At 37.5% G+C, this 12,916-nt stretch overlaps 1 protein-coding gene across 1 annotated transcript in view; it reads right to left on the bottom strand.

The window, feature by feature from the left end:
* The window catches only part of PCNX2 (pecanex 2), a 328,287-nt gene that overhangs the window by 268,252 nt on the left and 47,119 nt on the right, over positions 1–12,916 (bottom strand). Inside the window, exons 6-8 of the mRNA XM_049789037.1 lie at positions 6,755–6,902; positions 6,239–6,384; positions 3,472–3,565 (exon numbers count right to left, since the gene is read on the bottom strand). Coding sequence (XP_049644994.1) covers positions 3,472–3,565; positions 6,239–6,384; positions 6,755–6,902 — 388 coding nt within the window. The remainder of the gene's footprint in view (positions 1–3,471; positions 3,566–6,238; positions 6,385–6,754; positions 6,903–12,916) is intronic.

The raw sequence follows: 12,916 nt of genomic DNA, 5'->3' as shown, positions 1-12,916 counted from the left end.
AACTGAGCCAAATCTCTCCAAAACCACGATTGAAATTTATTTTGAGAAACACATAGGGCATGCACTGACAGAGGCTAGAGCAGAGTCGTGACTCCTGGAGCGGCCGCCCAGCACACAGAAAAGCTGCATTAAAAAGTGGAAAGAGCTGCATGTGGCTCATGAGCCATGGCTTGCTGACCACTGTCTTAGGTAAATATGGTTATTTGGGGACTATTCACTAAACAACATGGTTTCAGAAGAAAATCAGCATAAACACATTCAGGAATGTCCAGCAACCATCTTTGTCACTACTGATCTCACAAAAGCACTTTCCCTCTTAAATGTATATGTGTTAATCATATATATGACAAGAGTGTAAAGAATTCACCTATCCCAACAACCATAAAAAGATCATAAAATGGAGAAAGAGGCTTAACAGATATACCCCCCAAAAATCCCAGATAGCCAACAGATGAAAATATATTTGTCACTTAATATCAGACCAATGTAAATGAAAGCAAAAATAATTACCATCTCATGTAAATGCAAACAAGAAATACCCAAGAATTAGAAACCGTCTAGTGTCAGTGCTTAAGAGAAATAAGGTTGAAAGAAAAAATGCAAAAGCTAAGTGAGCTCACTCATTAATAATGCCCCATACAAACAAACCCTGAAGCTTGAACAAATGAATTAAAGTTTTCAAAGGAGAAGATGGTAGGGGGATGAAAGGTCTAATGGAATCCATTATTCTGGTGGTAGGCATGGTGCAAGCACAAAAAAAAAAAAAAAAAAACAGAAATATTTGCACTAATAAACTACAGTTACCTTAAGAGGAATGTAGATGCATAGTTACAAATATAAGCTCAAGCAACTCTGAAAATTGAAGGAAATCAAAATATAACAGGTAAAGAATAACACTTAAACTATTCATAGCAAAGCAGGAATGTGTTTAGTACGACATGCTGGGGGCATGTTGCCCCCACCTTCACAGATATCAGGAGGGCCTCATCAGCATCTTTGAAAACCAGCATCTGCATTAAGAACCTTAAGATTGTGATATGGGAAAATAGTAGAGTACTTGACAAGTAATGACACCACTCTAACTTTTTATATAAGTACTACCCATGGTGTTTCTGCATATGTAAGTCACCATATGTTTTGATGATGAGTCCAGCTAAACTAAATGAAAGTAACCATACTCTGTACTGTGTTAACTGCGCCTTCTTTACTCATCTTTATAATGACTTAAAGATGAACCTGTCCCAAGAACATTTATATACCTCAGGGCTTAAGTTGGGCCTGGGTCCCTGTGCAGGTGGCCAGAGCCTGGGAAGATCACCAGCTTCTTTGTTTCTCACACTATGTTCACAGAACTGAAGGAAAGAACATGACACATGATAAGCCTGATAGTTGTCATGATCGTGGGAATCAGAGCTACCATGGCAACTGTGGTTACAACTGGGATTGCACTTCAGTACCCAGTGCAAACTGCATAGTTCATAAAGGTTTGGTATGAGAACTTTGAGAAATGATGGAACTCTCAGAGGCACATCAACAGTTTGCTGCATGCAGAAGCCACAGATTTAAAATAGGCAGTCATCTTGCAGGGAATATCAACTAGTTAGTATAAAACACCAGATGACTTTAAATTGTGACTGGAATATCACTCAATTTTGTGTTACACCTGCACCTTGGAATGAGATGTGAATGTGAATGAAATGGAATGGGAGTGAATGTGTAGACACTGGCTCCACCATGGCAATGTTAGTGTGAGATCCTGGACTTGCAAAATCACATAGCCAGAATGTACTTACACTCATTGCATACCTCAACCAACACTGATTTACATGGAAGCTTAATCAGTGGTATCTCGCATGTGAACCCTTTAATAAAAATTGAAGTATGTGGTGAGATATTGGGTATACTTTTAATACTACTTGTCCTGTTATTATTTCTTTTCTTAGTATGAAGAAGAATGGCAAAAAATGAATCAGCAAATAAATCAGCACCACTCTGCTGTCTTTGTATAATGCTGAAATCTATTTCTAAAACAGAAAAAAGGGCGATGAAGGAATTAAGGAGAGGACAAGCAGATGTTATCCAGAGCCTCTGCACACAAAGGCCTTGAGGGGGATTGGCCTGGCAGAACACCACCAAGATCACACGTACACTGTACACTGTTGTATTTCTGACACTGCCAAAAAAAATTCACACTAGTGCTTTTCTTAGTAATTTATAACAAATTCACTTTGCCAAAACAAGTTGTAGCTTATTTGCTTTAATAGAAATTACTGAGGAAAATGTTAAGGGTTAATAGGTACAAAAGTTTTGGTGAAGAGCACAATAAAAGACCTGGAAGAGGCACCTTGCAGCTTCAGATCTGGGATCAACGATGGCCCTCTGCTTTACTGGGATAATCTCATTCCAGTGTTGCTTGAGTCTTCAGGTACGTACATGCTAAAGCACTGGAGGTCCATGTATTAGCCTTGGCACCACATGGTACACCACAGCACAACTGGTAGTAGGCTTCAGAAATGAGCCAAGAATTGCCCCCATACTACATGTAGGCAAATGAAAACAGACATAAAAGGAAACTTTGACCTTGTAAAGGGTGTGGAAAACAGCCTTTTTACTTTCCAGGCATGAAACCTAAGGACTGCAATTACACCTCAAAAGTTTTCTTTGGTCGGGTGGGGAGGAGGGAGATTTGGAACACTGGTGATGGGAACGATGCACTGGTGATGGGTGGTGTTCTTTACATGACTGAAACCCAAACACAATCATGTATGTAATCAAGGTATTTAAATAAAAAAAAAGTTTCCTTTGCACCTTACATAGATAAACAATTTTAAACAAATTTAAAAAAATGTATGTGAAAACTTTTCTGCCACAATTAGAGTAAGCAACTGAAGCATGCATATAAGCATGTTGAAAACTCTCTTGTCCAGGATGAAAAGTTAATTCTATGTATTACTAATAAAACTGACAACTGACTCAGTGCCACCATTTACCTGTATATGTCTGAGATATGCTAAGCTGATTTTAAAAACAGTTCTAAAAGTTATTGAATGCATTCCGAAGGAAAATCAAAAATATGTTTATATGCTTTTAAAAAGACTTGCTTTCCTTCGTGCAAATAAGTTACATTTCTATTGGGGCAAATTCAATCAGATGTTCTTCACTTTTCTCACTATCTTTTCCAAAGGAGTATTATTAAGCTTGCAAAGGGTTACTCTCTATTTTAGGGTCCCTAAACAATGTTACATTGTTTTTGGAAACTCTTATAAAAAATGGTTCTATTTATTCTTTATTTCTCTACCAAGTGTCAGATTTGCCTTTTCTTTCACACACAACCCACATGTTTTGACACCTGCAAACAGATTAGCATATTCATTCTACATCAGGATCTTCACTTCATTTACAGTCAGAGTAAGTTCCATGTCCCCAAGCAAGGCAGCAACAGCTCCCAACTTGAAACAGAGCTCCACTTACTGGGCATGAGAGACACTGTCATAATTCAAAAGTTGCTGTTGTAAAGGGCCTTCTTTCTGATCCCCAGATTTTAAGTAACAGGATCTTATTTCCCCTATAAAATTCAACAACAAAAATCACAAAATTATTTGTACAAAATCATTTCCATTTTAAGCTTGAACTGTTTCAACTTAGAGGGAACTCCTTTTGTACTATTTTAAAATAATAATCACAGGCATCCTAGGTCCATTAATTATATTTCTCCATAGAATGTGTAATTTAATAAAATCTTGACATATTGCTCTGATAATTTGCTTATCCAATTCTAACTCAGTTATTTCTTACTCTGAAAGACTAATGATATTGTTAGAATAATTTGTGACTGTCTTTTTTTTTACATGTCCTCTTTAATTCTTCATTTGTTTATTCTCTTCATATGTCAGTATAATGTGCCTGTCATAACTGGATGTTTTGGCTTGTGTTGTTGTTCCAGTACACAAAAAGAGGCTTATTAAGCATGTGATTTTGATTGATCATATCACATGAGACCACCCCTACCTTTAAAACTGCAGATGAGCAGTGGCATAGCACTCTGACTAGTGTGTTAGCTTGGTAATGAGGAAAAGTAAAAAATGGAATTAATTTGCAGGATTAAATTAGCTTTTCTAAAGAGGTTCAGAATATTGAGGTGTGAAAATTAGTTCATTTTGTACAAGTAAAATGGTCTCTTTCCAGAAGAGTTTTCAGTAGTATCTTCTTCAGGAGACACAGAAGCATAATTAATCTTATTTATTATGAACAGCTAAAAAAAAAATAGGCTGGAGAACTAGACCTAAACTAGAAGGTTGCCATTGACAAGAAAAACCTCAAAAAGATAGTCACAGTCCCTCAGAAGACTTTGATATAAGTGCTAATGATACTTTTTATATAAAAAGATCTATAAATTCTTACATACCCAAACACTTAAATTACAAAGTACATAAAACTATCAGTTAGCTTAAAACTAGAACTTAAAACTATGAACTATAGTTAAAACAACATTAAACTTATTGTAGAAACTATTTAAGTAAAATAACAAGTATCAAATTGTCTATGAATGACTTGTGACCCATAAGTTATCTCTTACAAGGACTTTTATATATCTTATATATAGAACTTTGTCATTCTCTATGGCATTACCTTCCTGAAGCTTACAAATTATAGAGGAAAATATTATTATTCAGATATTATCCAATAAATAATTATAAGCTAATATCAAAGAGAGAAATGATAGGGTATAAGGAAATCTAAAAAATTTATTAGAATTAAGATCTGAAGGATAATAACAAATTATGTGTATAAGCACATGGTACCTGTAAATTCCCTCAGGCATTGTTCTTTTTTCCCCCTTTTAATTTTCTTATTTTGTTTTGTTTTGTTTTGTTTTGTTTTGGGGCCACTCTCAGCTATGCTCAGGGCTTACTACTGGCTCTACACTCCTGGAGTGGTCATGGACCATACAGAATATGAGAATCAAACTCTGGCCACATGGAAGGCAAATGCTCTACCTGGTGTACCAGCATTACCATCTCTTAACATTCAGTTCTGATAAATAGTTGCAGGACTAAGTCTTAGTCTTCCTTTTTCAAAACTTAATATTTGGTTAAAAGCTCATCAGAATCTTCAGAATGCTTTCAGATTCATCCCTACTTTTATACAATGACTTATAATATTGACAATTGTAGAGTTTTGTCAAAAAAATTCAAACACCACAACTTCTATTAGAGTGCTAGCTTTCCTCAATCATATTCCAGTAACCTCTCAATCTTCCTCTCAATTCCCTCCTACAGTGATATACTTTCTATTAAAGACCAATTCTCAGTTTCTGTTACCTTTGAGTGTCTGTTGTTTCTTTTCTATGTTACTTTATATATCCCTACTTTCTCACTGATAAAGAAACCTAGAGGGAAATCAGAAGTAGCAGTGGCAGAATTCAGGACCCTTGGTTACATGGCATGAAGTTATGGCATGAGTATTTAAACAACAAGGCCAATAATACTGTCAGTCTGAGCCTCAAGTCTATAGTCACCAAAAAACCAAATGCGCCTGTCAAAGAGGCAAGTTGGTGGTGGTGGGGTGCAGAAAAGCATGAATATGAAACTATTAGATTTAAGTAAATGATTCTGGTGAGATTGGTGTTGAAACATTTTATTCTTGAAACTCTATTATAAATAACTCTGTAAAGAATGTTTTAATAAACGTTAAAATAGACAGTTATTCTATTAATAAGAGTAATACATGACTATCATTGAGAATTTAGAAACTATGCAGGGTAGAAGGAAGTAGAAAAAAATAAAAGCAAGTAGCGACATCAATCTAAAAAGTCATACATGATTATTATTAACCTGACATATTTATATTCATTTCAAAATTACACTAACTTCAAGATAAAGTTAAATTTTAGAGATAGCACAGCGGCGTTTGCCTTGCAAGCAGCCGATCCAAGGACCAAAGGTGGTAGGTTTGAATCCCGGTGTCCTATATGGTCCCCCATGAATGCCAGGAGCTATTTCTGAGCACACAGCCAGGCGTAACCCCTGAGCACTGCCGGGTGTGACCCAAAAACCAAAAAAAAAAAAAAAAAAAAAAAAATTTAGCATGTTAAAATTTAATGGGAAATATCCTGAATAGTAAATAAGTACCAATTTATCATTTTTCTTTTAAAAATCTTTGTCTTCCAATCCTTACTTTTCATATTAATTTAGCAAATAGCTTGAGAAAAAAAATTAAAATAATTTAAAAGACTTACCACGCTCATCAATGAAGACATGCATAGCATCCACAGATATTTCATCTTGTACAGATGTTTCAGGTCCACTGATAACTTGCAAAACAGAGCTATCTTGTTGGGAAGTTACCCTGTAAATTATCTGCCTTTGTCTACTACCCTGAAAACTTAATAAACACAGAAATTTTGGAAACCATTAGAACTCTTCAAGATCCAAAAAAAATCCATATAAAAATAAAATTATTTTTATTTATTTTTTAAATTATTATTAAAATAAGCAAAAGGGCTGGAAAGATAGTATTATGGGTATGGTACTTGCCTGGCACATAACCAACCTAAGATGTAGTCAATCCCTACCATCCCTAATTGTTCCCTGAACACTATCAGGAGTAATTCCTGAGTGCAGAGCCAGGAGTTATCCCGAGCATAACAATAACGATGACAACAACATACACAAAACAAAACCCACAAGCAGCCAATCAATGTGGCCAGGACATGCTGGCACCATCAGAAAGCCAAAGAAGCCATTATCCTTACAAGGTGGTGATCTTGGCAGGCTCCACAAGCACAGGACTTGTGCTAGTATGGTCTTGATTTTGTATTTCTGAATATCCTTGCTTAGAATTGCATTCACTATGTTTTTCTTTTTGCAGGATTTCTTCCTTTTTCTCTTGGGTGCAGTTATCTGAAAAATATTGTTATATAGATAAAGTGCCCTACCCCCCCCATCCTATTGCTCTAGGCCAAACATTCAATTCTTATTCATGAACAGATTAACTGGACAACAAAGAAACAAAACCTCTAAAAGAAGCATTAAAACAGATGGGCTTAGTGGTTATTTTATAGGGCATTTCAACCCAGGCCCCCAAAGAGCAGAATATAAAAAAGCAGATGACATTCCCAAGCAGGTCCCCAATTGCACCCTGAGGTTGTACTCTCCCCTACTAGCAAGACGAGAACCTCAGTCCTGCCATAAACAGAGCACTAATAACTGTAATTTCACAGTGACAAAAAAAAATAAATAAAATTTAAAAATAAAAGCAATTCCTGCTCATTGGGGGGACAAAAGTATAATATGCATTCCTCTCAGGAGTATTTGGACATTATATAAAATGAGTAATAATAGGCTCACAAAAGCCAAAATAATACCAAATATCTTTTCTGGTTACAGTTGTTTAAATCTAAAAATATTGCAAATATGAGAAGACTAAAAACATGCTACTAAAATGGGCCAAAAAAGAAAAGCAAAGATATTTTAAAATACTTAGAAGAAATGAAAATAAAAATGCCTATTATCAGCAACTATGGACTATAACGAAAGAAGTACTAAGAGGAAAGTTTATAGGAATACAGGCCTATATCATGAAACAATAAAGATACCAAACATATAATCTAACTTTACAACTTAAAGAATTTGAGATATGGGGCCGGAGGGGTAAGGTGTTTGCCTCGCATGCAGAAGGTTGGTGGTTCGAATCCCAGCATCCCATATGGTCCCCTGAGCCTGCCAGGAGCAATTTCTGAGTATAGAGCCAGGAATAACCCCTAAGCATTGCCAGATGTGATCCAAACCCCCCCCAAAAAAGAATTTGAGATAGAATAAATAAAATATAAAATTAACAATCAGTAAAAGGAAGAAAATAATCAAAATTAAAGTGAAGTAAATTATTTAAAAGTTATCAAGAAAATACAAAAGCTGGCTCTTCAAATTGATGAATTAGCTTTTGAAAATGATAAGGGTCCTTCAAAATAATAATGAGAAGATGACATAGGGGCTAAAGTTCTTGCCTTACTCACCACCAAACCTGGTAGAATCCCTGAAACTTCATTTAATCTCCCATGAACCACAAGGAGTGATCCTTAAACATAGGGCCAAGAGGAAGGCCTAATTCTCACTGTGTGTGGCCCAACAACCCCCAATAACAATGCTCAAAAAATCATTTTACAATATTCACTACTGAAAAAAAGAGATCACAGAAGTTAAAAGAATCATGAGACCACTGTGATTTCATGTCAATATGAGAATAAAACAGAAGAGAAAGAAATAGAAAAACAATCATATTAATATTTGCTTCAGAATTAAGTCTCTAGAATAGACTTAATAAAACACTTGTACAGCAAAACTAAATGCACTATAAAGGAAATCGCACACACACAAACACACACACACACACACACACACACACACCCCAAAGTCATTTTATGTTCATGGATTAGAATAAATAACATTACTAAAATTATTACCTAATACAAAGCCATTCATAAATTCAATGAAATTTCTCCCAAAATTTCAATGCCCTTCTCACAAATAGAACAAATATATTTATTTATAGGAAAATTTGTATGAGACCATAAATGATCTTGAATAACCAAATAAATTATGAGGAAAAATGTATGTTGGAGCCATCACTACCTTTACTTCACAATATACTAAAAACTATGAGTAATCAAAACAGAATGGTATTAGAACAAAAAAACAAAGATAAAAGGCTTAGTGAATAAATCCATACATACATAAATAATTTATAGTAAAGGAGCCAGTGGCTACAATAAACATAGTAAATATATTTTAATACATTTTATCCCATGCAAAATAATAAAAATTAAACTGGGGTATAATGATATATAAAAATTAGCATAAATTTTGTTAAATAATTAGATATAAAATGAGCCATAAAATGCATAGGCAACTAAAGCAAAGTAATCAATGAGTTTCAGTGAATTCTATTCCAATGACAAAAGCATAATTATATCAAGCTCAAAATCTTCTGCCCAATTTAAAAACTATCAGTAAAATAATAATGCATCATAGTGAATGGAAGAAAATGTTGACACAACACACATCTGACAGAGATAATGATTATATATAATGAATCTGTAAAAATCCAATAACAGTTACTGCACAAAATGAATAAACTAAAATCAATAAGAGCTGAATAGACACTTCCCCATAAAAGACATATAAATGGCATACTAAAATTAATTACAATATATGAAATATAATAATTGAAATAATCATAAAAATGCAGACTGAAATCACCCCACAACTATGACAAATAAGTGTTGGTGAGAATCTGTGAATAAAAGAATAGTCACACATTATTGATGTTCAGAATGCAAGTTAATGAGGCCTTTTGGAAGAGTCTATTGGTAAATAGCATCACAATTCCTCAAGAATTTACAAAGATATCTACAACTTCTTAAGTTAATCTACTTCAACTGGGGACTTCAGAGCATAAAAACCGGCTATCCTTTGCAAAAGCTGGCTCCCTGTGTGTGACACCAGGCGGGGAAAATCCGCGAAAGTACACCGGCCCAGTGGGGCTCAGCTGTGAAAGACTGTGAGTGTGACCTGTCTATGTCTGTCTACTGTCCTCTTGCGTGAAACTCTTGCGAGTGGGGCAAAAAGAGCCTCCAGAAACCTCGCTCGCCCAGACGCCATTTTCAGGGAGGGACTTCAGAGCATAAAAACCGGCTATCCTTTGCAAAAGCTGGCTCCCTGTGTGTGACACCAGGCGGGGAAAATCCGCGAAAGTACACCGGCCCAGTGGGGCTCAGCTGTGAAAGACTGTGAGTGTGACCTGTCTATGTCTGTCTACTGTCCTCTTGCGTGAAACTCTTGCGAGTGGGGCAAAAAGAGCCTCCAGAAACCTCGCTCGCCCAGACACCATTTTCAGGGAGGGACTTCAGAGCATAAAAACCGGCTATCCTTTGCAAAAGCTGGCTCCCTGTGTGTGACACCAGGCGGGGAAAATCCGCGAAAGTACACCGGCCCAGTGGGGCTCAGCTGTGAAAGACTGTGAGTGTGACCTGTCTATGTCTGTCTACTGTCCTCTTGCGTGAAACTCTTGCGAGTGGGGCAAAAAGAGCCTCCAGAAACCTCGCTCGCCCAGACGCCATTTTCAGGGAGGGACTTCAGAGCATAAAAACCGGCTATCCTTTGCAAAAGCTGGCTCCCTGTGTGTGACACCAGGCGGGGAAAATCCGCGAAAGTACACCGGCCCAGTGGGGCTCAGCTGTGAAAGACTGTGAGTGTGACCTGTCTATGTCTGTCTACTGTCCTCTTGCGTGAAACTCTTGCGAGTGGGGCAAAAAGAGCCTCCAGAAACCTCGCTCGCCCAGACGCCATTTTCAGGGAGGGACTTCAGAGCATAAAAACCGGCTATCCTTTGCAAAAGCTGGCTCCCTGTGTGTGACACCAGGCGGGGAAAATCCGCGAAAGTACACCGGCCCAGTGGGGCTCAGCTGTGAAAGACTGTGAGTGTGACCTGTCTATGTCTGTCTACTGTCCTCTTGCGTGAAACTCTTGCGAGTGGGGCAAAAAGAGGCACAGAGGAGCACGGCCGCTCCGCTTCGCTACGCGGCCGTGCACTCTTTCTAAGGAAAGAACTCCATTGCAACAAGAAGGAAAAATCACACTAAGAACGGCGCTATATCACAGAAGCAAACATTTCTCTCTGGACTGTCTTCTCTGTTACATGCTCGGGCCTAAGATTTGACCCAGTGTGAGGCTTCATCCACGGAGGACTCCCCTCCCTTAGAGGCAAGTCAGCCCATCCAGAAAGGGAGGAGCCAGAGGAGTGTGCTGCCTACATCATATAGACAATGAATACCACTACAACACGTAGAAAAACCCACAATACAAATGTGACAATGGGGAAACAGCGCAGGCCAGCATCAGACATAGAGAATGAAGATGACAATTCTGAGGACCAGATAATGACTGAACAACTAATCAACCTCTCAGATAAGGACTTTAGACTAGCAATATGGAAGGTGCTCAACAGACTCCAAGAAACCATGGATCGAGTTGAACAGAACACTAATAAGAACCAAGAAAATATGAAGGCAGAAATGACAAAACTCCAAACTGAAATAACATGTCAACTAACAGGCCTGAAAAACTCAGTAAACGAAGTGAATGACAAAATGGATAAGCTCTGGGACAGGGTATCAGAAGCTGAGAATAGACTTGGTGCTGTGGAAGATGAGATACATAACAATTCCATACAGCAGGAGAGATTGGACAAAAAACTTAAAGCAAATGAGCAGACAATGGAAAAATTAGTCAAAGAATGGGAACAGACGAAAATAGAAGTCTATGATAAGATCAACAGAAACAACTTAAGAATCATTGGAGTCCCAGAGACCCAGGAAGAAAATTTCCAGGAAGAATCAATGGTCAAGAACATCATTAAAGAGAAACTTCCAGAGCTAAAGAATATATGTGATCAAATCCTGCATGCCCGAAGAGTACCAACCAAAAGAGACCCCAGAAAAACCACCCCAAGACACATCCTAGTCACAATGACAAATCCCACAGATAGAGACAGAATTCTGAAAACAGCAAGATCAAAAGGGGAAATCATGTTCAAGCAAGCTTCCCTGAGATTTACAGCAGACCTGTCACCAGAAACGCTCAATGCCAGAAAGCAGTGGTGGGATATTGTGACAAGACTGAATGAAATGAATGCTTCACCCAGAATACTATACCCAGCAAAACTCACTTTCCGGTTTGATGGAAGAATACATGGTTTCACAGACAAAAAACAGCTCAGAAACTTCACAGACACAAAACCAGTCTTAAGAGAAAAACTGAAAGACCTAATCTAAGACAAGACTACCCAAAAGACACACCAAATTTTGAAATAAAGATGGCGTTAAATCCCAGGACAATTCTTTCTCTCAACGTCAATGGACTAAATGCACCAGTTAAGAGACACAGAGTGGCTAAATGGATCAAAAAACTCAATCCAACCTTCTGCTGCCTACAAGAAACGCACCTGAATAGTCAGAACAAACATAGACTCAAAATAAAAGGCTGGAGAAAAGTTATCCAAGCAAACAACACCCATAAAAAAGCTGGAGTGGCCATACTAATATCAGATAATGCAAACTTTATACTCAAGAAGGTTGTAAGGGACAAAGACGGACATTTTATATTAATCAAGGGGTACGTAGAGCAGGAAGAATTCACTCTCCTAAACATATATGCACCGAATGAGGGGCCAGCAAAATATTTAATACAACTGCTGACAAATCTGAAAAATAATATCAACAACAACACAATAATTGTGGGGGACCTAAACACGGCTTTGTCAACACTGGACAGGTCAACCAGACTGAAACCCAACAAGAATATACTAGACCTGAGGAGAGAAATGGAAGAAAGAGGCCTAGTGGATATATATAGGACACTCCATCCCCAGAAACCTGGATACACATTCTTCTCCAATGTACATGGGACATTCTCCAGGATAGACTACATGCTGGCACATAAAACATACCTCCATAAGATCAAGAGGATAGAAATTTTGCAGACTACCTTCGCTGACCACAAGGCTCTGAAATTATTTGTGAACTCCAAAGGGACTCAGAAGAAACACTTTAACACCTGGAAGTTAAACAGCCTCATGCTCAATAACCAGTGGGTCCGAGATGAAATCAAGGAGGAAATAAAAAGGTTCCTGGAAACAAATGACAATAAAGACACAAACTCTCAGAACTTATGGGACACAGCAAAAGCAGTACTGAGAGGAAAATTTATAGCTTTGCAAGCACACATCAGGAAGGAAGAAGGAGCTTACCTGAGTAGCTTAATGACACAGCTAATAGAACTAGAAAATGCTCAACAAAAGGACCCAAGAACAGGAAGACAGAAGGAAATAACAAAGCTGAGAGCAGAAATCAACGAAGTGG

This window comes from Suncus etruscus, chromosome 15 (genome assembly GCF_024139225.1).
Source record: "Suncus etruscus isolate mSunEtr1 chromosome 15, mSunEtr1.pri.cur, whole genome shotgun sequence".
Taxonomy (NCBI): domain Eukaryota; kingdom Metazoa; phylum Chordata; class Mammalia; order Eulipotyphla; family Soricidae; genus Suncus; species Suncus etruscus.
This window is presented reverse-complemented; position numbering and strand designations above follow the sequence as displayed.